This window comes from Salmo salar, chromosome 04 (genome assembly GCF_965601325.2).
Source record: "Salmo salar chromosome 04, fSalSal1, whole genome shotgun sequence".
NCBI lineage: Eukaryota > Metazoa > Chordata > Actinopteri > Salmoniformes > Salmonidae > Salmo > Salmo salar.
In genome coordinates this window covers 83,599,149-83,624,415 of record NC_138294.1, presented here as the reverse complement: position 1 = coordinate 83,624,415, position 25,267 = coordinate 83,599,149, and the positions used below count along the sequence as shown (strand labels likewise).

At 42.8% G+C, this 25,267-nt stretch overlaps 1 protein-coding gene across 2 annotated transcripts in view; it reads left to right on the top strand.

Moving 5' to 3' along the window:
• The first annotated feature begins 218 nt into the window (after nucleotides 1–218).
• LOC106603870 (cytoplasmic polyadenylation element-binding protein 4) overlaps nucleotides 219–25,267 on the top strand; it is a 34,859-nt gene continuing 9,810 nt past the window's right edge. The window contains exons 1-4 of one of the 2 annotated variants that reach the window (XM_082974757.1): nucleotides 219–734; nucleotides 2,976–4,130; nucleotides 20,803–20,893; nucleotides 23,439–23,489. In XM_082974757.1, the coding sequence (XP_082830883.1) occupies nucleotides 3,021–4,130; nucleotides 20,803–20,893; nucleotides 23,439–23,489 (1,252 nt within the window). In that variant the 5' untranslated portion in view covers nucleotides 219–734; nucleotides 2,976–3,020. The remainder of the gene's footprint in view (nucleotides 735–2,975; nucleotides 4,131–20,802; nucleotides 20,894–23,438; nucleotides 23,490–25,267) is intronic. The other variant, XM_082974758.1, reaches the window with a different exon arrangement.

Below are 25,267 nucleotides of genomic sequence, written 5' to 3'. Positions count from 1 at the left end.
AACGAAAGGGAGGGAATGCAATTTCAGCTGTTTTCTCTGATCTGAGCTCTCATGATTCGACCTTACTAGGCGGAGACTTGGCGTCAAGAGGATATACGCATATCACGTGAATTGACCTTAAAGGGCGGGCATATCTTTAAGGTAGGTGAGGCTACTGGTTTGTATGACCAATTATACGCCACTATCTCACGAGGTGTGGGTGGTGTCACGAATTGAGGAGAGGCTCCCAGCCATCCGTGGGAAGGTTTTAGAAGGGGGCAGAGCTCTACCCGGAAGTGTCTCGCGGCTGAGCACTCTGTCATTTGGCCACGGTTGGTTCTGAGGAGAGGGACAGCAACGGCAAAAGAAACGCAGGAACAAGTCAGTTGGATAGAGAGAATTTTTTTTTTTTACAGAAATCCTTTAAACAATGAAACCCACCGAATAAGCCACTACAGTCAACTAGTATTAAATTCGTTTTAACAATTTAATTCAATGACATTTATTTTTTTAGACAAGCAAGGTTAGCGGTTCGCGAGAGAGAGCTGTGTCATTGAGCAGGCAGGACACGTCAGGAGAGGAGAGAAAAGCTGGTTAGCCATAACTAGCTACTATATGAGCGAAAGCCATAAAAGTACCATATCGCTTGTCATAAACTTGATTTTCACAATTTTATCAGACACATCGAGATTGCCGGTTGACTACAGGACGATCGAGTCATCGCCTGGATCAAGGGTAACGTTAGCGACCAAAAGGTGAAAAAGGGATTTTATTGTCGATGTGTGTGCAACGTCGCTTTAGCCAGATTATTCATACACTACTATAGCTAGCTAGCATCTGTGACTATCGACTATGTCATATCTGTTTAAGATTTTGCCTAAAACAATCAAACTGTTGGGGGAAGTGCCTATAACAGATTAAGAGTAAATAAACCATCATCATTTTCTGAAATTAAAAGGTTGAATCCAAACAACGGGATAGGCTTTGACAGCTGTCAGGCAAGCAAGGTCGCTTGTCTGTCATGATTTCGTTCAAATTTAGCTAGCTAATGTTAGCTGGCTAGCGTCATTTTCCAAATACTGTTGCATATGACTATTGCAACTGGCCAGCTAACTTTAGTATGTTATCGACAAAATGCTAGCTAGTTAATTGGCCTTAGAAATGTCACCACTGCAATCTCCTGTCGACTGTCCGACATGCACTACATTGCCAAAGTAGTGGATTCGACTATTTCAGCCACACCCGTTGCTGACAGGTACATAAAATCGAGCACCCATCCATGCAATCTCCATAGACAAACACTGGCAGTATTGTGGCCAGTACTGAAGAGCTCAGTGACTTTAAACGTTGCATCGTCATAGGATGACACCTCGCCTGCTAGAGCGGCACCGCTCAACTATAATGCTGTTATTGTGAAGTGGAAACGTCTAGGAGCAACAACGGCTGTGAAGTGGTAGGCCACACAAGCTCACATAACAGGACCGCCAAGTGCTGAAGCACGTAAAAGTCATTTGTGCTGAAGCACGTAAAAGTAATTTGTCCTCGGTTGCAACACTCACTACCGAGTTCCAAACTGCCTCTGGAAGCAACGTCAGCACAAGAACTGTTCGTTGGGAGCTTCGTCATAAAATGGGTTTCCATGGCTGAGCAGCCTAAGATCACCATGTGCAATGCCAAGCGTTAGCTGGAGTGGTGTAAAGCTTGCTGCCATTGGACCCTGGAGCAGTGGAAACACGTTCTCTGGAGTGATGAATCGCGCTTCGCCATCTGGAGGTCCGACAGACAAATCTGGGTTTGGCGGATGCCAGGAGAACGCTACCTGCCCCAATGCATAGTGCCAACTGTAAAGTTTGGTGGAGGAGGAATAATGCTCTGGGGCTGTTTTTCATGGTTCGGGCTAGGCCCCTTAGTTCCAGTGAAGGGAAATCTTAACTCTACAGTATACAATGGCATTCTAGACGATTCTGTCCTTCCAACTTTGTGGCAACAGTTTGGGGAAGGCCCTTTCCTGTTTCAGCATGACAATGCCCCTGTGCAAAAAGCGAGGTCCACACAGAAATGGTTTGTCAAGATCGGTGTGGAATAACTAATCGCCCAACATCAGTCCCTGACCTCACTAATGCTCTTGTGGCTGAATGGAAGCAAGTCCCCGCAGAAATGTTCCAACATCTAGTGGAAAGCCTTCCCAGAAGAGTGGAGGCTGTTATAGCAGCAATGATCCAACATCTAGTGGAAAGCCTTCCCAGAAGAGTGGAGGCTGTTACAGCAGCAATGTCCCAACATCTAGTGGAAAGCCTTCCCAGAAGAGTGGAAGCTGTTATAGCGGCAATGTCCCAACATCTAGTGGAAAGCCTTCCCAGAAGAGTGGAGGCTGTTATAGCAGCAAAGGGGCGACCAACTCCATATTAATGCCCAAGATTTTGTAATGAGATGTTCGACGAGCATGTAGTGTAGCTTACCAGAAAACGTTAGCTAACTAGGTAGTTAGACTAGTGTAGCATATTCTGTGGCAACGTAAAGATGGTGCTAGATAACCAACTAGCTAGCATACAATAAATCATTTAGCTACAACGTACAAGGTGGAACTGATGTGGCATCTCACGTTAGCAAGGTTATTATATTAGCAGCTATTCTCGACAGATGGCTTTAACTCATTCCATGAATTTGTGTCCATTAATACCTTAACCATAAGGTAAGAGGAGTTCCTAATGTATCAGTGACCTTAATTCATTAATTAGCTAAGTACAAGGGAGGAGTGTGAACCCGAGGCACTCAGCCCTCTGTGGAATAAAAATCAATAAAAATGTTTGTTTTATTTATTTAACCTTTTATTTAACTGAATGAGTTTGCCACATGTGGACTAGCAAGATGTTTACTAGCAGAAAAGGGTCTGACGTAGCTAGCTTTCAAAGTCCTTTACACTGTTGACTGCCGGATTCTCAATTACAACCAATGAAATAATAACTGGTGTGTTTTGTGTTTGCCCCTCTCTTTAGGACGTAAAGATCACGGGATAGCACATATTGTGTGGGGGAAAACAAATGGGGGATTACGGGTTTGGAGTCTTAGTGCAAAACAACACTGGCAACAAGTCTGCATTCCCAGTTAGAATTCACCCACATCTGCAACCTCCACATCATCATCAGAATGCGTCTCCAAGCCCTGCTGCTTTCATAAACAATACCACATCTGGTAATGGCAGTAGCAGTGGGTCGCCTTGGCTGTTTTCAGCCACAGCTGCCCACAGCAGCATGCAAGATGAAATTCTTGGGTCTGAAAAGCCCAAAGCCCAGCAACAGGAAATGCAAGAAACGCAAGAAAAGCAACAACTGTCCCCTGGCCACCAGGAGTCTGTAATCATATCTGAGTTAGAGAAGGCGAGGTCCGAGGAGAACAAGGTGGAGGGCAGCGCCTCAGATGGTAGCAATGGAAAGGAGAAGCTGCGCCTCGAGTCCCCAGTACTGACAGGCTTCGACTACCAAGAGACATCGGGTCTTGGGACTCCAGCCCAGTCCAGTACCTCCTCGTCCCTGACCGGCTTCAACAACTGGTCAGCGGCTATTTCCCAGACACCCTCCACCATCATCAACGAGGATGTCAGCTTCTTCAACCCAGCTGCCTCTGCTAACAATGGGGCCCTCCTGTTCCAGAATTTCTCCCACCACACCAGCCCAGGCTTTGGGGGAAACTTCTCCCCCCAGATTGGACCCATCTCCCAGCACCATCCCCCACATCCACACTTTCAGCACCCACACAACCAACACCAACAGCACCGCAGGTCCCCAGCCAGCCCCCACCCTCCTCCCTTCCCCCATAGGAATGCTGCGTTCAGCCAGTTGCCGCATTTGTCCAATAATCTGAATAAACCCCCGTCACCTTGGGGTAGCTACCAAAGCCCTTCTCCCTCTCCCTCCTCAACCTCCTGGAGTCCTGGCGGGGGCTATGGTGGCTGGGGAGGCTCCCAGGGGCGTGAGTACCGTCGGGGCCTCAACGGAGGCATGACCCCCCTGAACTCCATCTCCCCACTGAAGAAAACCTTCCCCAACAACCACGTGCCGTCGCAGAAGTACTCCCGCACCAGCCCTGGGTTCAACCCCAAATCCTGGATGGACGAGAGTGTGAGCAGGAGTGACAACATCTTCCCCTTCCAGGTCAGTCAATAATTCCCACTGGTTTTATATAGTGTCTTCTGACTTTAATGATATTAGAGCCATTCAGCGAGACGAAATAGAATTGTGTGTACCCAAAGACCTTACTCTGCGTTACGTGATGAATTTGTCACGCTATTAGATGTTGGTCCTAATGCTTTAATTGCCAGAGGCCTCTTATGACTAGCGTAGCTGTACCACTGCAGTGATGTGTGCCACGTATATGACATACAGAAGCTATGACAGCCTAGAAAATATCAGATCATTTTCTTCATCCAGAGAACACACTGTCGCGAAATGGATGGAACATCAATTACCTATCTTTCCGTGAAAGTGATTTTTAGGATTACAGGGCTATTAATAACCTGAGACTACCGGTCTACACATCCTTTATAATGCCACCTCATTTATAATGCAATTTGAAATTTGATTGATAGCACACAATGAAGATGACTTGGATAACGGTATTATGCGTTGGAAAACTGATAGGCTTGATGGAAAGGGCATGGAGATTATTTTATTGATCAAGCACAGGGGTGACTGCGTCTGGAGGGGTGGGTGCAGGGGTTGGGCTAGTATACGTGCTGGAAGGCTTGATTTGAAGGCTCTGAGGATACCCCCCCCAGAAGTGCTGACAGCCATGATGCCATATCGACCAAGTTAGATATAGCCTGACTGCTATGTTACTGTAGCACACGGCAGTGCTGTGCTCTTGTTGGTTCAGCTAGCCTGTGTTGCTCAGGCTAGCTGGATTGTGGCCCTCTGACCTCTAAATGCATTGGGGTGGAGGGTATGATTGGAGGTTAGTTTCCTGATGCAGGCTGTAATAACTGAGACACATTGGTTTTTTAAATAATTAAGAAGCATTTTCTAGTCTACTTCAACAGGGGATGCTGAATATTCTCACATATCGGGTAAGGTTGGCCTGACAGGCAGAAGTGTTCCATAGAGACTGTCGGAATGAAGTTGTGCTCTTTAAATCCATTGGAAATGAATCCTCTGCAACGATGTCTATATCGAAGGTTTGGGTGGTGAAAGGCTACTGTCGTGTGACTGAACTGAGGGATCTGCCGTGGATCAAAATCCAGTAGTAGGTTAGCTGTAGCTGTTTGGAACTGCTGTGGAATTATTACACAGATATTACATTGTTATTGTATAATCATGCTTAGTCACGCTAGGATAAATCACATAGGTATTGTATTTTTGTTCTATAATAAAAAAGATCTGTTCTATGTAACCTAATGATTACTTTTATTATATAGGCTAATTACATTACTACAGTACCAGTCAAAGGTTTGGACACTACTCATTCCAGGATTTTTTCCTTTTTTTAAATAAACAACAACTATTTTCTACATTGTAGAATAATAGTGAAGACGTCACTATTATGAAATAACACATGGAATCATGTAGCAATCATGTAGTAACCAAAAAAGTGTTAAATCAAAATATATTTTATATTTCAGATTCTTCAAAGTAGCCACCCTTTGCCTTGATGACAGCTTTGCACACTCTTGGCATTCTCTCATCCAGCTTCATGAGGTAGTCACCTGTAATGTATTTCAATTAACAGGTGTGCCTTGTTAAAAGTACATTTGTGGAATTGATTTCCTTAATGCGTTTGAGCCAATCAGCTGTGTTGTGACAAGGTAGGGGTGGTATAAAGACCAAGTTCATATTATGGCAAGAACAGCTAAAATAAGCAAAGAGAAATGACAGTCCATCATTACTTTAAGACATGAAGGTCAGTCAATATAGAACAAGAACTTTGAAAGTTTCTTCAAGTGCAGTCACAAAAACCATCAAGCGCATGATGAAACTGGCTCTCATGAGGACCGCCACAGGAAAGGAAGACCCAGAGTTCATTAGAGTTAACTGCACCTCAGATTGCAGCCCAAATAAATGCTTCACAGAGTTCAAGTAGCAGACACATCTCGACATCAACTGTTCAGAAGAGACTGCATGAATCAGGCCTTTATGGTCGAATTGCTACAAAGAAACCACTACTAAAGGACACCAATAAGAAAAAGAGACTTGCTTGGGCCAAGAAACCCGAGCAATGGATATTAGGCCGGTGGAAATCTGATGGTGTGGGGGTGCTTTGCTGGTGACACTCAGTGATTTGTTTAGAATTCAAGGCACACTTAACCAGCTTGTCTACCACATCATCCCATCTGGTTTGCGCTTAGTGGGACCATCATTTGTTTTTCAACAGGACAATGACCCAAAACACACCTCCAGGCTGTGTAACATGGAACCCAAACCGGCTGTGCACCATTGTGCATACATTTATTTTGTCCCCCTACACCAAACGCGATCACGACACGCAGGTTAAAATATCAAAACAAACTCTGAACCAATTACATTAATTTGGGGACAGGTCGAAAAGCATTAAACATGTATGGCAATTTAGCTAGCTAACTTGCACATGCTAGCTAATTTGTCCTATTTAGCTAGCTTGCTGTTGCTAGCTAATTTGTCCTGGGATATAAACATTGAGTTGTTATTTTATCTGAAATGCACAAGGTCCTCTACTCCGACAATTAATCCACACATAAAACAGTCAACCGTATTGTTTCTAGTCATCTCTCCTCCTTCCAGGCTTTTTCATCTTTGAACTTATATGGTGATTGGCATCTACACTTTCATAGTATTACCACGACAACCGGCAAAACAGTTCGTCTTTCAGTCACCCACGTGGGTATAACCAATGAGGAGATGGCACGTGGGTACCTGCTTCTATAAACCAATGAGGAGATGGGGAGAGGCAGGACTTGCAGCGTGATCTACATCAGAAATAGGAATCACTTCTATTTTAGCTCTTGGCAACGCGGACGCGCGTTAGCAGTGTGGGTGCAATAATTGAATAACATGGATTTCTACATTTATTTTGCAACGCTCGTGCACGCGACGTGTCCGGTCTGTTCAGCATGTAAGGGCTATTTGACCAAGGAGAGTGATGGAGTGAGTGCTGCATCAATGACCTGTCTTCCGCAATCTCCTGACCACAACACAATTGAGATGGTTTGGGATGAGTTGCACCGCAGAGTGGAAAAGCAGTCAACAGGTGCTCATCATATGTGGGAACTCCTTCAAGACTGTTGGAAAAGCATTCCTCATGAAGCTGGTTGAGAGAATGCCAAGAGTGCAAAGCTGTCATCAAAGGAAAGGGTGGCTACTTTGAAGAATCTCAAATATAAAATATATTTTGATTTGTTTAACACTTTTTGGTTACTACATGATTCCATATGTGTTATTTCATAGTTTTGATGTCTTCACTATTCTACAATGTAGAAAATAGTAAAAATAAAGAAAATTCCTTGAACGAGTAGGTGTGTCCAAACTTGTGACTGTTAGCGTACATAATAAATAGGTTCCCTGTCTCTCAGTCCCTGAACAAGCAATGTTTTCAGCTTAACTTAGTGATAGTGAACACCAGCCCATTGATTGCATGACTTTCTCTTGTGACTGCCAGGCATGTCCAAATGGTTCTACATAGTTTCCATCTCATCACGGAGAGAACAGGTGGGGGGTTTGTGGTGTTTTTAACGGTATAATGCTTTTAGGCCAGGGGTCGGCAACAGGAGACCCCCCCCCCCCCCAAAAAAAAGAAAATGTTTTAGGATTTTGTTTTTTGGTGAAACAAGACGTCGACATTTAACAGGAATTCAGCAACAAATAAGTTGACTGTAGGAAATCTGTTCCCAAGCATTCCCATGAATACATTTTTATTTGTTTAATCAAGGTCTAAAAATGATTTTCGGCCCCCCGACCATCTGCGTTGACAAACCGTCCCACGGCTGAATCTAGGTGCCTACCCCTGCTGTAGGCTATGTTGCCCCTCGTTATTTAGCATAGCCTACATCCATCAAGCTTGAACAACATTTACATTGCTCAAGTAACATTGTGTAGAAATACCTTACTGTCTACAATACTTCAGCTTCATACTGTAGCAGCACCTTTTCATAGAAATCTTGGTTATGTTAATCAACAGTGGATGCCTGTTTGTAACTTATTTAAATGAGCTTTCACTGACTGTTTAGGTGTCTGCCTTGGGGGAGTTAACACATTAAAGTGATGTGATACTGAGCTCTTAGAGTTTAATGGTGCTGGAAGTTTCCATAGGCCTGCTGTGTCTCAGCCAAGAATATCTCATGTTCGGTGTGAAAGTGGAGGCTGTCTGATAGGGGGACTAGAGCACTCGCTCCATGCAAGCCCACACAGGTGAGATGTTGATGATTAACCTGTGTCTCAGGGAGGAAATGAGAAGGGAGATGCTGCTCCCACTTGGGAGAACAAAAAACGGTTTATAAGGCAATGGCGCTAAAAACAAAAATGTTGCGTAGAACACGGACGGAATTATGGAATCCAGACATTAAAATGGAATTCAACAATATTCAGAAATGTATTGAACTTAGTAGGAAATTCACAAAATGTATGGAATTTATTAGAAAATTCATTAATTTGCCCAAGTTAATCATAAGACTTGAACAAAATGCATCAGTGATTTCTTATTTTTCTGCAACTTTCTGAAACTAAACAGGAATGTTCTTCAGTGTGTGTGTGCGTGCGCGCGCGGATATCTACACTTTGTGTGGCCGTTAGCGATGATGCTAATGATAACATTTCCCACAAAGGTTCTCAATTAAATGCTAACTACAAAGTTTGACTGAATATCATGATTGTTTGCATCAATCCAGTGGGCATTTGTTTTGCCAACTCTGAAATTACATGAGCGCTACAGAAACTTGGCTAACCAAACAACTGCATTAAAGGGTAACTACACCCCAAAATCTTCATTTATTCTATTTTTCCCAGACTTCAAGTGGTCTGATGCGGTTTAAGCATTTTTCTGGACTTATAACATCGAACGTTTTTTTTGTTTTTTTTCAGAGCGATAAATAAATGGGAAAAACAAAACGGAGATAACACAATCGGGCAAAAAATAAACCTGATTTTTCTAGGGCCAGAAAGAAGGACCCTTTATTTAGATGTTCATTCTGTGATGGCCTTGGGCTGTGCAGCTGCTGATCACAGAGCATGACTGTACTGGGAGACCTAACCTACATTTTTTTTAATTTAGCCTTTATTTAACTAGGCAAGTCAGTTTAGAACAAATTCTTATTTACAATGATGGCCTACCGGGGTTAACTGCCTTGTTCAGGGGCAAAACGACAGATTTTTACCTTGTCAGCTCAGGGATTCGATCCAGCAACCTTTCGGTTACTGGCTCAACGCTCTAACCACTAGGCTACCTGCCGCCCCAAATGAACAAGGAGGCTGTTTGTTTTTCAGGCTAGGTCTCTTCTCTGTTTGTTTCTGTATTAGAGCAGCTTTTGTCACTGGTTGCAGGTGCCGTTGGCAAACAGTCATATGTTTCCTACAGTAGGTCCAGTGTCATCTCTCAGGGATTAGTGACTATGCCTCCCAGAGAGGGATGTTATGATAATATAAAACATGGACAGGCCCCTGGTCCCGACTATAGGCTTACTGTCTTTGGGTACGGTATTAGAGCTGTGTTCTTAGGCCAAGCTCTCTGCACTGAGGCAGGGCCGGTCTTTCACTTTCTAAACCCCGGGCATCCTCTTAGCTCTGTGTAAGCTGCTCTACAGACTTCCGTGACTGGGAGGGACAGGGCCTACTGCTCGGTAACATGCCTGTGGATCTGGGGTTGGGCAGGCACCCAAAGGGCCATATTTAGCAATCTAATGTATGTGGAAAATTGTTAGAGGTAGCCTACGGTTGTGATTTTTCTGGTTAACCTTTTTTAAACGAAGAACATATGTTTGCTTGCATTTATAGCTGCTTCAAATCACAGTTGTTGTCATTAGGGCTGGGTGATATATCAAATTAATTCAAATGTATGTTTTAGCACAATATTCCCGAAACCGGTTTCAATTCAGTATTTGAGGTTTGTTCCAACAGAATCAGTCATATGGACACACACAGACATTGAGACATTATTTTACTGTAATACAGGAGTAGTTAACCTTTCTAATGAAAACCTTTTTATGTATCAACTCCTCAAATTTCACACAGAGCAGTCACTACTAAAATTGTGAGTATCAATTAAAATTGATTCTGAAAAATGAATTCTCAGTTTTTCACTAGCAGCATTTGAGGTACCATGTACCACTAGCAGCATTTTAGCCAAAAACTGTTATACTAGCTGTCTAGTCTGTGTTTTTAGAAATGTGCAATTTGCATCAAATATGGGTGCGTTCGTAAATTCACTCTGGCCATCTACTCCAATTTCTGAGCACTCTCGATTGTGTGCTAGAGTGCAGAATAACTGATGAATTTACGAATGCTCAACACCTGTTGAATATTGGCTGGTGTCGGTAAGCGTCGTCAAAATTTAAATTGTTGCCAGCAGCCCAGTTATAGCCACCAGCGCTCTGGATAACACGAAAACAGCCTAACCAGCTCTGCTAGGCCGAGTAAAATGGTCAGAGTGAAATGTTCTAATTTGTGTCGAAGTAGCTAGAAAGCTAGCCAACCTTAGCCAATTAGCTTGGGTGCTTGACTGCTGTTGTGAGGTCAGAACGCTCGGATCAACCCTACTCCCAGGTCACAGCGTCCAGTGTGCGCTCTGAACGCTCCGAGAGCGAAGTGATCTGAATTTACGAATAGACAATCTGACAACGCTCTGAATTGGCAAACACCCAGAGCGCACTCTGGGGCTTGAATTTACCAACACACCCTAAATAAGGAATTGCGAACTCGTTCTTATTCTGAGAAATAAGTTAGGCCACTCGATTTCAACTAAACAAAGTGGACAGGCTAGCATGCTGTTCAAACGTATGGAAATGGACAGATGGGTGTGTTCATAACAACGCTTCTACCTTGTCAGCTAGGAAATAGGTCCAAGTTGGCTAAACTTGAATTATAGAGATTAGCTGGCTACTCACTAGCAAGTGTGCTTGTGATTTGTGAGATTGTTTTCTATAATCAAATCAAAATATATTAGTCAAATGCGCCGAATACAACAGGTCTAGACCTTACAGTGAAATGCTTACTTACAGGCTCTAACCAACAATGCAGTTAAAAAAAAATATGGATAAGAAATAAAAGTAACAAGTAATTAAAGAGCAGCAGTAAAATAACAATAGCGAGACTATATACAGGGGGTACCGGTACAGAGTCAATGTGCGGGGGCACCGGTTAGTTGAGGTAGTATGTACATGTAGGTAGAGTTATTAAAGTGACTGCATAGATGATAACAACAGAGTAGCAGCGGTGTAAAAGATATGGGGGGGGGGGGGGCAGCAATGGAAATAGTCTGGGTAGCCATTTGACTAGGTGTTCAGGAGTCTTATGGCTTGGGGCTAGAAGCTGTTTAGAAGCCTCTTGGACTTAGACATGGCGCTCCAGTACCGCTTGCCGTGTGGTAGTAGAGAGAACAGTCTATGACTGGGGTGGTTGGAGTCTGACAATTTTCAGGGCCTTCCTCTGACACCGCCTGGTGTAGAGGTCCTGGATGGCAGGAAGCTTGGCCCCAGTGATGTACTGGGCCATTCGTTCTACCCTCTGCAGTGCCTTGCGGTCGGAGGCCGAGCAGTTGCCATACCAGACAGTGATGCAACCAGTCAGGATGCTCTTGATGGTGCGGTTGGGGGCATGTAAAACGTCTGCCTTCTGCTCCGGTGCCATTTTACATTATAAGGGACGCTTTGGGATTTTGGCAATAAGGCCCTTTATCTACTTCCCCAGAGTCTGATGAACTAGTGGAAACCACTTATCCCTGTGTCCAGTATAGAGGAAGTTGGAGGTAGTTTTGCGAGCCAATGCTAACTAGCATAAGCACAATGACTGAAGTCTATGGGTATCTGCTAGCATGCTTTTTGCTTGCGAACCTACATCTAACTTCCTTCATAGTGGACACAGAGTCAAAAATGGTATCCACTAGTTCATCGGACTCTGGGGAAGTAGATACAGGACCTCATTGCCAAAATCCCGAAGTATCCCTTTAAGACCATGGAAGTAGCCTATGACGTCTGTTAGTTCATGATACGGCAGGATGTCTTATCAAAACAGAAAATATCGACCCCAAAGGTCTCGTGTTCACATCATTGTGTGTATCAGTTGACGGTGTACTAATGGGAAGATGTTTTGGGATGTGTAGACTGACTGTTTGACTGACTAATGTGCTGAGGTTAGTATCAGACAGGGCTCTACGCTGACCTTTTTTACAAGGAGCACATGTGCTCTTAAGTTGAAAGATTTAGGCACACAGAAAGAAGGAGCACAATGAAAAATATTTGAGATATTAAAGCTAGAATCCTCAAATTTTCTATGCGCACTGGTGCTCTTAAATATAAATTCTGGGTCGCACAGCAAAAGATTTGGGTGCATATGCAAGTAAAATGGTCGTGCTGTAGAGCCCTGTCAGATGTAATCTTTTGTTCTATGGTTATAGTAACAAGCCTCATTCATTCGATCTCATTTAGCCCCCCATTTACGGCCAGCACACTTTCCCAGCTATTAAAAGTTAGAGGGCATTAGCCAATTAGTCACGATCCTGATGGCGGTAAATGCCCCTTGAATAATGAAAGAATTGACCATCAGTGACAAGTGCACGACCGTGTTCTTATGTTCTCTAACCTTCTACCCTTGAATGGAGTTATGAAACAGGACGCGTACTGTGTGTTTTAACGAGCGGGAGATGGGGAAGGGGGGGGGACGTGTCTGAAGTGTCACAGGCGTTTTAACTCCCAGTCTCTGATTAGGATCTGTTGCTGTTTTTAATTACTTTATCACCAAAGTAGATCTGGCTCCCCTGTGGAACCAGTCTGCACCCCCTGCTACCCCTCCCTCCCTAACCATGCTCTGGGACTGGCTTCATGGGCTTGTGGGTGTTTTAATGTGGAAGGCTTTGAAATGCCTTGACCAGCAACACAAAAATCAAGTGTCAAAGCTGGGCCCCCTTCCCTAGCTCCCTCCCCCTTCCCTTTCCATTATTTTAGCTGTGACATTGTACATTAATGTTGTGGCAGAAACGCATGTTTCATCAAGGCCTGTTTTAGCAGTGTTCTTCACGTCGGATAGTTTGGCCTTAGCTTCTAGCTATACTCCCAAACACAGGCTCGCTGCCTGGAGCGAGTTGAAATACAAAATACTCCGGTTTGGTCTCTCTGACTGTTTCCCACTATTCTTTTGTCTCTTAATCAGGTGAAAACTATTTTTCCTCATAGTTAGGGAATTATTTCATTACATTCCTATGTGCCACTCGCCTATTATTAAGTCTAAGCTTGACTTTAAAAAATGTTTCCTTAAAGATTATTGTTGCGCTTGGTAAGGAAAAGTCTTATTTGATCCGCCCACCTAGGTGTGTACTTTGGAGGTGAACCAAACTTCTCATGTGAGGCTGTGAGAAGGAAAGAGTTGAACTGAGGGACAGGCAGGCTCATAAGGGCTATGTGTCTGTGTGCCTACGTACGTAGCCTAGTCCTGTAGAAGCCATCTCCCACCATGACGACGCACAAGTATGGCTGCTGTTGCTATGCATCTGAATGCATTGGCAACCGCAGGAAGGGTCCTAGTAAAGTACTAGGCAATGAGATGCCATACGGCATCATGACGACACACAAATATGACTGCTGTTGCAGTAGTTACGCATCTGAATGGATTGGCAACTGTAGCGATTAAAGGGATATTGCAAGATTATGACAATTGTGCTGTTGTTCTACTTAGCCAGAGTCAGATTCTAGCGTATGCTACTGTACCTGTAGACTTCCAGTCATTGCGCTAACGCTAGTTAGCATTGGCTCACGAAACTACCTCTAACTTCCTTCATACTGCACGTAGAGACATAAAAATGGTATTCATGAGTTAATTTGACTCTGGGTAAGTAGGACAGCACAATTGCCATAATCTCGTAGTATCCCTTTAATCGCTACAGTTGCCAATCCATTCAGATGCGTAACTACTGCAACAGCAGCCATACTTGTGCGTCGTCATGATGCCGTATGGCATCTCATTACCTAGTACTTTACTAGGACCCTTCCTGTTTCGCCTCTTAGGATAGGGTTCAGTGCACACTGTTCTTTTGTTGAGTATTTATTTTGTAATGAATTAAGAGTGTTTTTGTGTTAATCTACTATTTGACTTCAAGTAGTTCATCTCTCTGTGGATTGTAGAAAATACATTCTTGGCTACTGCAGCCCCAGCCTACTGGTGATTTGTGTGGTTGTCACTCCTAAGGTCATGGTTGTTAATTCTGTTAGTTTACTGCTCCATGGCCACCATTTTAACGCTTGTTTCCATTCCCACTGCTTAGCATTAGGGCTGGTCGACATGGCCACAATATCATATCACAGTATTTTTCACATTTTTGACTGTTTTTCTGTTTTTGAATAGTACAAGTTAAATGCTTTATGAGTAGTGCGTGACCCTACATACATTCTAAGTGATTTCAATGGGTCTCTCTCCATTCTGATTGTTTTATACTGGTTAATTAAACTTCAACCCAAAATAATTGTCTGCATTTTCATAAATCTCATTTGTGATCATTTCCTCACTGCCACGTAGAGCTGCACGATATGGGCAAAAAAATCAAGACCTTATTTTTAACCAAATGTTGCGATTTGACTTGAGATTTATTCTAATTCTATAGTTAGATGATAATAGTGGGCACTTTGAATACAGTTTTTGATATGACAACGAATTAACATGGCAGGGTAGGAACCAAAGTGTTGGTGAGTGTTTCCTAGGGGACCCTATAATCTTTGGCTACATTAAATATGTAGCTAACATATGCTTTGCCTATTCCTCTTTGATTTAGAAGATACTGTTTCACAAGCAGCATGCTGATTTAGGCCTAAACCATCACTGATATCAGGCTGTGTAGTTAGCTGTGTTTTCTCTGACTCAGTATATTTATTAGCTAGCTAGGTAGCCAGCTAACTAGCAATTAGCATTATTGGCTAACATGACTTAGCCACAACTTGCTAAGAAAATACAAATGACCTGTTTGCAAATGTAAGAAACACAAGCTAATAGTGTAGTTATAGAACTCTTGTGGATTATAATAAGAAGCAAAGTTAAAACGGCATGGTAGTCATCAATGTTGTTGCATGTGCTGCATTGACCATGCAGACTGAACGCAAGTGTCTCGTGGTCGAGCAACAACGACATACACTCTGTGAGTAAACAGGGGGCAGGGCTAGGTATGGAGAGGGATGACTCAAGTAGCGAGTACACTATAAAAATGGACGTTACACACAACTTATCACATTTAACAAAACAAACATTCAAATATTGTGTTATAAGATACAGTAAAACCCCAAACCGGTCTGTGCATCAATACTGGTATATCGTAAAATATCGTATACCGCCATAAGGTTGGGCGGTATACCGTATTTGACTATATACCAGTATTTATGCACCGACCGGTTTGGGGTTTTACTGTATCTTATATAACAATATTTGAATGTTTGTTTTGTTAAATGTGATACGCCGCGTGTAACGTCCATTTTTATAGTTTACTCCGCTACTTGAGTCATCTCTCTCTGCTCTCTCTCTCTCTCAGACCTAGTCCCACCCCATGTCACTCAAGGAGCGCATTTGTTGTTGCTTGACCACGACTTGCGTTCAGTCTGCATGGTCAGTGCAGCACATGCAACAATGTTGATGTCAACGATGTGGTTTCCACTTTGATCTTAATATAAATCCACAAGCATTCTATAATTACAATATTAGTTTGTGTTTCTTACATCTGCAAACAGCTAGTTTGTATTTTCTTAGCAAGATAAGCTAAATCATGTTAGCCACTAATGCTAATAGCTAGTTAGCTGGCTAGCATGAATATGTTGGCTTTATGAATAAAGATTTAACGTAGCCAAAATTATAGGGTCCCCTAGGAAACACTGAACATCAATTTGGTTCCTATCCTGTCACAACTCGTCCATGACATTTTCATTCGTTGTCATATCAAACACTGTATTCAAAGTGCCCACTATTATTTATATTCTAACTATAGAATTATAATAAACATTCTATTTCCATGATTCCAAAAGTTCACCCAAGTGTTTTGATCTAAATCGCAATTGCAGCATTTGGTTAAAAATAAGGCCTAGTATTTTTGCCCATATCGTGGCAGTGTGGAAATGATCTCAAATGAGTGCAGGAAATGCAGAAATTGATGGAAATGCAGGAAATTGTTTTAGGTTGAAGTTGAATTGAACATTATAAAACAATCAGAATGGAGAAAGACTCATTGAAATCATTTAGAATGTATGTGTTGCCACCCTAGGATCACTCACTACTCATAAAACACCCTGGGATCACTCACTGCTCATAAAACACCCTGGGATCACTCACTGCTCATAAAGCACCCTGGGATCACTCACTGCTCATAAAGCACCCTGGGATCACTCGCTGCTCATAAAGCACCCTGGGATCACTCGCTGCTCATAAAGCACCCTGGGATCACTCGCTGCTCATAAAGCACCCTGGGATCACTCACTGCTCATAAAGCACCTTGGGATCACTCACTACTCATAAAACACCCTGGGATCACTCGCTGCTCATAAAGCAAATGTACAACTTTTATTTATTCAAAAACATAAAATGCCGTCAAATACCGCCGTACCGTCAGAAATGTGAAAAATACCATATGATATTTTGGCCATATCGCCCAGCCCTACTTGGCATGATATTTTATTTGACCTGGAGCAGCTTGTCTTAATTTCCTGGAGGAGATGGGATGTATGACGCAACCACATGAGACTTCACACTAATATGTTTTTGGATTTGTCAAACATGGACTCTGGCCTAGTTGAAGTGCTTCTCTAGTCCTTTGACAGGCAGCCAGATCTTGCCTGGGCTGAAAGATGCTGTCAATGGTCTTGTCTGGCCTGGGCTGAAAGATACTGTCAATGGTGAATTATTTCCCAGTCTTGTGCAACAAGCCTCTCATTATTACCAAGTAGGACTTGTATTGTGTGTTGGCTGGCCTCTGGTATGCCATTCTGTGGAGTCGTTCAACTAGGTATGTGACATGAAAACATTTTCTTAACATTTTAAACTGCCTTTTTTCTGTTAACTATATAAGTATTTCAGAATTTAGACATACTTCTTATAGTAACATATGAAGTACGACACCAAGATGATGTCTGTATCATGTACGGTTCACAGATCATAAGGTCTTACAGGAGGCATGTGTAGGTCTACAATGACCAGTTTCATCATGATTTTCTCAAACATGGTTTGTGATACAAGTTAGAGCGTGACAGATACAGGATTTTTGGGTCAGATACAGATTTTTATGGGGGCAAATTACTGATATACAGTGCATTTGGAAAGTATTCAGACCCCTTGACCTTTTCCACATTTTGTTACAATACAGCCGTATTCTAAAATGAGAAATTAAATGTTTTATCCATCAATTTACACGCAATACCCCATTTGGGGAGTTTCTCCCATTCTTCTCTACAGATCCTCTCAAGCTCTGTCAGGTTGGATGGGGAGTGCCGCTGCACAGCTATTTTCAGGTCCATCCAGATTAGAGGTCGACCGATTTTATGATTTTTCAACGCCGATACCGATTTTATTGGAGGACCAAAAAAAAGTCGCTACCGATTAATCGGCCGATTTTTATTATTATTTTTATTTAAATTTAAATATTTTTTTTGTAATAATGACAATTACAACAATACTGAATGAACACTTATTTTAACTTAATATAATACATCAATAAAATCAATTTAGCCTCAAATAAATAATGAAACATGTTCAATTTGGTTTAAATAATGCAAAACAAAGTGTTGGAGAAGAAATTAAAAGTGCATTATGTGCCATGTAAGAAAGCTAACGTTTAAGTTCCTTGCTCAGAACATGAGAACATATGAAAGCTGGTGGTTCCTTTTAACATGAGTCTTCAATATTCCCAGGTAGGAAGTTTTAGGTTGTAGTTATTATAGGAATTATAGGACTATTTCTCTCTATACGATTTGTATTTCATATACCTTTGACTATTGGATGTTCTTATAGGCACTTTAGTATTGCCAGTGTAACAGTATAGCTTCCGTCCCTCTCCTCGCTCCTACCTGGGCTCGAACCAGGAACACATCGACAACAGCCACCCTCGAAGCAGCGTTACCCATGCAGAGCAAGGGGAACAACTACTCCAAGTCTCAGAGCGAGGGACGTTTGAAACGCTATTAGCGCGCACCCGGCTAACAAGCTAGCCATTTCACATCGGTTACACCAGCCTAAACTTGGGAGTTGACACGCTTGAAGTCATAAACAGCGCAATGCATTGCAAAGAGCTGCTGGCAAAACGCACGAAAGTGCTATTTTGAATGAACGCTTACGAGCCTGGTGGTGCCTACCACCGCTCAGTCAGACTGCTCTATCAAATCATAGACTTAATTATAACATAATAACACACAGAAACACGAGCCTTAGGTCATTAATATGGTCAAATCCGGAAACTATCACGTTTATTCTTTCAGTGAAATACGGAACCGTTCTGTATTTTACCTAACGGGTGGCATCCATAAGTCTAAATGTTCCTGTTACATTGCACAACCTCCAATGTCATAATGTAATTATGTCATAATTAAGTAAAATTCTGGCAAATTAGTTCGCAACGAGCCAGGCGGCCCAAACTGTTGCATATACCCTGATTCTGCGTGCAAGGAACGCAAGAGAACTGGCACAATTTCACCTGGTTAATATTGCCTGCTAACCTGGATTTCTTTTAGCTAAATATGCAGGTTTATAAATATATACTTCTGTGTATTGATTTTAAGAAAGGCATTGATGTTTATGGTTAGGTACAGTCGTGCAAAGATTGTGCTTTTTTTCGCAAATGCACTTTTGTTAAATCATCCCATTTGGCAATGTTGGCTGTCTTTGTTAGGAAGAAATAGTCTTCACAGTTCGCAACGAGCCAGGCGGCCCAAACTGCTGCATATACCCTGACTCTGTTTGCAAGAGAAGTGACAGATTTTCCCTAGTTAAAAGAAATTCATGTTAGCAGGCAATATTAACTAAATATGCAGGGTTAAAAATATATACTTGTGTATTGATTTTAAGAAAGGCATTGACGTTTATGGTTAGGTACACGTAGGCGCAAAGACAGTCCTTTTTCGCGAATGCGCACCACATCGATTATATGCAACGCAGGACTGGCTAGATAAACTAGTAATATCATCAACCATGTGTACTTAACTAGTGATTATGATTGATTGTTTTTTATGAGATAAGTTTAATGCTAGCTAGCAACTTACCTTGGCTTCTTTCTGCATTCGCGTAACAGGCAGGGTTCTCGTGGAGTGCAACGTAAAGCAGGTGGTTAGAGCGTTGGACTAGTTAACCATAAGGTTTCATCCCCAAGCTGACAAGGTAAAAATCTGTCGTTCTGCCCCTGAACAAGGCAGTTAACACACCGTTCCTAGGCCGTCATTGAAAATAAGAATGTGTTCTTAACTGACTTGCCTAGTTAAATAAAGGTCTAAAAATAAAAAAATCGGTGGCCAAAAATACCGATTACCGATTGGTGTGAACTTGAAATCGGCCCTAATTAATCGGCCATTCCGATTAATCGGTCGACCTCTAATCCAGAGATGTTCAATCGGGTTCAAGTTTGGGCTCTGGTTGGGCGACTCAAGGACATTCAGAGACTTGTCTCGAAGCCACTCCTGCGCTGTCTTGGCTGTGTGCGTAGGGTCGTTGTTCTGTTGGAAGGTGAACCTTCGCCCCAGTCTGAGGTCCTGAGCGCTCAAGGATCTCTCTGTACTTTGCTCCGTTCATCTTTCCCTCGATCCTAACTAGTCTCCCACTTCCTGTCGCTGAATAACATCCCCACAGCATGATGCTGCCACCACCATGCTTCACCTTAGGGATGGTGCAAGGTTTCCTCCAGAGGTGACGCTTGGTATTGAGGCCAAGGAGTTCAATTTTCGTTTCATCAGACCAGAGAATCTTGTCATTATGGGGTGTTGTGTGTAGATTGATTGAGAATGATATATATTTTTAAATCCATTTTGGAATAACGCTGTAACGTAACAATGTGGAAAAAGTCAAGGGGTCTGAATACTTTCCGACTGCACTGTATCTGCCGATACATCAGTTATTTTAGAGGTGGAATGAAAAACTGCTTTTTTTTCACTCAAATTACGCTCCAAAGGATTAACATATAATCTAAATTATGATTTCTTACCTAAATATTAAAGTTACAATTATTTAGCAGCATTTAATTTGTGGTTTACATAACCACAAAAGCAACTACATCCTCTATAAATACAGTAGAAAGTATACTGAACAAAAATATAAATGCAACATGCAACAATTTCATAGATTAAGTTTTTTTTTAATGAGTTACAGTTCATATGAGTCAGTTGAAATGAAATCATTAGGCCCTAATCTATGGATTTCACATAACTGGGAATACAGATGTAAGTCATCGATACCGTAACAAATAAATGGACCTCAGGATCTCGTCATGGTATCTCTGTGCGTTCAAGTTGCCATCGATAAAATGCAATTGTTTTTGTTGCCCGTAGCTTATGCCTGCCCATACCTGCCCATAACCCCACCGCCACCATGGGGCACTCTGCAATATTAAAGCTGATCTCTCTTCCCCCCCCCAAAATAAAAATAAATGTAACATTTAAGCAGTGGCAGCTCCATACTTTCAAAGCAGCCCTCTCATCTCTCTTTTACACAGGAGCGCACCAGATCCTTTGATGGCTTCAACATGCATTCCCTGGAGAACTCTCTCATTGACATCATGAGGGCCGAGCAAGATACTCTGAAAGGTAAGATAACAATCACAAAACCACCAGGATTGCATGTCCGGTCACAATATTGATGCTAGCGGCCATATCTAAAAACCTTTTGTCCTTCAAATCTGCTGCAAGGTCATCTAGGACGGGCGTCTGTCTGCTGCCCCACAGCCATGTCCGACGACTGCTGATTTGAGCTTTCCTTTCAGTGGCACTAGAGTGGACTAGAAAGTGAAGAGTGGAGGCTTATGTAGGCTAGGCTTTTCTACAGAGAGTGCACATGGAAATATTGCTGCAAGCAGCAATGAACGGGGTTCACAGGATGACAGAAAGGACACAAGCTCAGTTGGATAACAAAGCAAGCATTATATAATGTAGGAACTATCAGTGAAATCATTACCATGTTTATCTCTCAATACCACAAGGATGACGGAAGTGGAGTTTGGTCTAGTGGGTCATGGGTAGCCTAGCGGTTAAGAGCATTGGGTCAGTAACCAAAAGGTTGCTCGTTTGAATCCCCAAGACGACTAGGTGAATAATCTGTTGATGTGCCCTTGAACAAGGCACTTAACTCTAATTGCTCTTGTAAGTCACTCTGGATAAGAGCGTCTGCTAAATGACAAATGTAAAATATAGTGCTGTAGGTTGGTAGCGTGACAGCCCTCGAATGCAGCAACTAATCGTTGTCAAAGTCATTAGAGGCTAATTCATTGAGTGTTACTCCAGATTTGTTATAATCTGATTTATGGTTCATGAGAAGTATTTTTGGTCTATTAGTGTATGTGCTAATATGCATTTACTTAGTCCAAAGACCAAATTTGCAGTGAATCTTACATTTAGTCCATGAAGATTTTTAATGATTATTTTAGGCATTAGCGGTACACAAAAAAGTGAATTGTTAAGCGTTTCCCACATTTTTTACGATATCAATGCCAAACTTAACATGGTTCGTCATGGTAATGTCTTTGACCTTATAGTTTCAAGTTGGTAGGCCATTGTGAAGTAGATTTGCAAAGGTTTTAAATGGACACGGAAAATCTGATTTCTGATTGATCAATAACTCAAACAAGTTAGGAGATGTACCCTGGGTCTACATACAGGTTTTATTTGGACTCATAGCATATTGGTTTTATTTGGACTCATAGCATATTGGTTTTATTTGGACTTATTGTTCATAAGAAGTATTTCAAAGGTTTTCAAAAATGTCAAAGATGGAGCTAAATCTACCTTATGGTGGTGGCGTGGGAGGTGTTACTTGTCCCTTTTTAGAGTTTTCATAGCAGCAGTTTGTGAAGTGTTTGTTGATTGGATGGTATTATGGGGAATGTAAATACAGCGCTCGCAGCAGTCTATATCTGTTGTCCATTTGGTTTGTGATGCAAATGTCCCAAACCAGAAAGTTCCTGTTGTCAGTCAGGATGACCAACTGGTGTTTGTCTGGGGAGGGATTAATTAGAGTAGCCTGGGTGTTGTTACTGTTTAACTGCCCCCACAGCTTGTGTATGCATTTATTCTTTTTACACCTCTGTATTCAGCTGTTAAACCACAGTGAAACACAACTTTGGCGAACATCTGAGAGACGAAGAGCCTGAAGTGATGAGTTGTTGTTCTCAGTCTAGTTTGAGCTGATTTATTGCCTTGACGCTCCCAGTGCTACGTGCCAGCTACAGAGGGTTAGAGATGCAGAGGAAAACATCATTATGATGCATCATTCCATCTCGCCACTGTCTCCAGGGCAACGTGTTTCTACATTACAAAGATCCACACAGATGAAGGGTTTACTGCTCCCACTTTGTGCTGTCCCTACTGGGGTGAGCTCCAAGGGTACCAAGCAGCACCCCTACCCCTAATTGAAAAGAATGACCCGACCCTCAAACATGAACCCCGCTGCTCTGCAGAACAGATGAAAAGGAAGGAGGGGGAAATCGACTGTAGAAGTGGCTTTGAATCGATTCCAGCATTGTCTTCTGTTGACTGAAAAGAGCACTCTGTTCCCTGAAACGTTGTCTGTGTCACCACTGACTACCGAGCCGGTCCACCACCCTGCCCGCTCGCTCGCTCTCTCATTCTCTCTGATTTAATAGGTGGATGCGGGGGAGGGGCTTGGAGAATTTGTGTGATGGAACACACCAATCACTGAACACTACCAACCCTCTCCTCGGGGGGCCCCCCCCAATGTTCCACATTTTTGTTTCAACCATAAACTGGCACACCTGATTCAATTAGTCAAAGGCTTGATGGTTAGTTGACTAATTGAATCGGGAGTGCCAGTTTATTTTTTTTTAATAAAAATGTGAAACGTCTGGGGGGGGGGGGGGTGAAAGGTCTGGGAAACCCAAAACTAGTCCACTCCAGTCACAATGGGTTTACTATTAGTTTTCCTTTCATCCCCTCCACCAAGGCACCCCAGCATGGCACAGTTCAACTCTCAAGTACATTTGGCAGGAGGTCGGGAGGAACAGGGAATGTGCCAGCGAGCAGGCGGCTGAGAGATAGATGATGTGGGCTAATGTAACCAGGGCTCGTTTTGTGTGTTTGATTGTGACAATCTCTTAACGATGTACACTCCACTCTCTAGGTCGCCTAGGATTCACCCATCCAGGGGGAGAGAGTCCTCTGCCCATAAATGGTACGTAAAAAGGGTTTGCTAACACTAGTGTTCTACATGCTCAACCCATGCTAATGGTAGTCAACAAGATTAGCAGCACCATGTTTGTACTTTGCATGCTCTTGAGGCACCAGTGTGGATTTCCTTCTCTGTTCCACTCTTCTTATTCCATTAGTTCTTTAATGGTTGATGTGGATTTATTAAATAAGGATTTAGTAATATAGAGAAATTATTTCATTTTAAATTGCATAGCTAAACACGTTGTAATGTTGTGTAATCCCTCACCTAAGGCAGTGTATCTATCCCATTTGCATTCAGTCATCAGGTCTCTTTTGCCTGTGCAATGAAGGAACTAAGCTCCTAGTGTTTGAGTTCTTTATTTTTTTGGTTTTGAAAAGACCTCCTATTGCCTAGAGATGTTAGTCTAACCATTTCTCAATGTGTTGTGTTGCGTATTTCCTTAAACATTCTGTGACATTTCCTGTTATAGTTCTTTATATTGAATCGGTGCATGATTCACTTCTTTCCTGTATGCAGACACGAATACCGTAGGCTAGTTGTAGCTACAAAGGTAGACTAAAGCTAATCTCTTTAGCTACAGCTTCCTCAACTGCAGTTTGATATGCATAAGCCGAAATGCAACTGAAAGCTCAGTGATCCACCATGGATTCTCTCCTTGAGCCTCATAGTGTTATATTGGTCCAACATGGTGATCCACCATGGATTCTCTCCTTGAGCCTCATAGTGTTATATTGGTCCAACATGGTGATCCACCATGGACTCCCTCCTTGAGCCTCATAGTGTTATATTGGTCCAACATGGTGATCCACCATGGACTCCCTCCTTGAGCCTCAGTGTTATATTGGTCCAACAGGACAGATGGTGGTTCTGCATGGATGCCGTTCAGAGGGTACTACCAGTCTTAGAGAGGCAGTCACGCCAGCTGATAGTTACTCTGTAGAACACACACCAGAGAGTGTGTATAACCACCCTCCACTGACCTCCTCTGTATCTGGCCTAGGAAGGGAGAGTGTGTATAACCACCCTCCACTGACCTCCTCTGTATCTGGCCTAGGAAGGGAGAGTGTGTATAACCACCCTCCACTGACCTCCTCTGTATCTGGCCTAGGAAGGGAGAGTGTGTATAACCACCCTCCACTGACCTCCTCTGTATCTGGCCTAGGAAGGGAGAGTGTGTATAACCACCCTCCACTGACCTCCTCTGTATCTGGCCTAGGAAGGGAGAGTGTGTATAACCACCCTCCACTGACCTCCTCTGTATCTGGCCTAGGAAGGGAGAGTGTGTATAACCACCCTCCACTGACCTCCTCTGTATCTGGCCTAGGAAGGGAGAGTGTGTATAACCACCCTCCACTGACCTCCTCTGTATCTGGCCTAGGAAGGGAGAGTGTGTATAACCACCCTCCACTGACCTCCTCTGTATCTGGCCTAGGAAGGGAGAGTGTGTATAACCACCCTCCACTGACCTCCTCTGTATCTGGCCTAGGAAGGGAGAGTGTGTCTGAGATTCTCATGAGTATGCCTGGAGATGTGTATAGACGTGACTGCACAGGAAACCCAGTTTTAATGTCACATGCACAAGTACTGTGAAATGCCTTTCTTGACAGCTCACCAATGGAGTAATCAATAACAATGTAGCACAACAAGGTAGAAGAAAAACCCACAATATAAAACGAAGAAATCAGGGGTGAATGTTCAATACAAGCTCATCTGTCTGCCACGCAATCTGGAGCACTGAGGAGACAACATGGTACCAATCACATGGAGGATGTGACTGA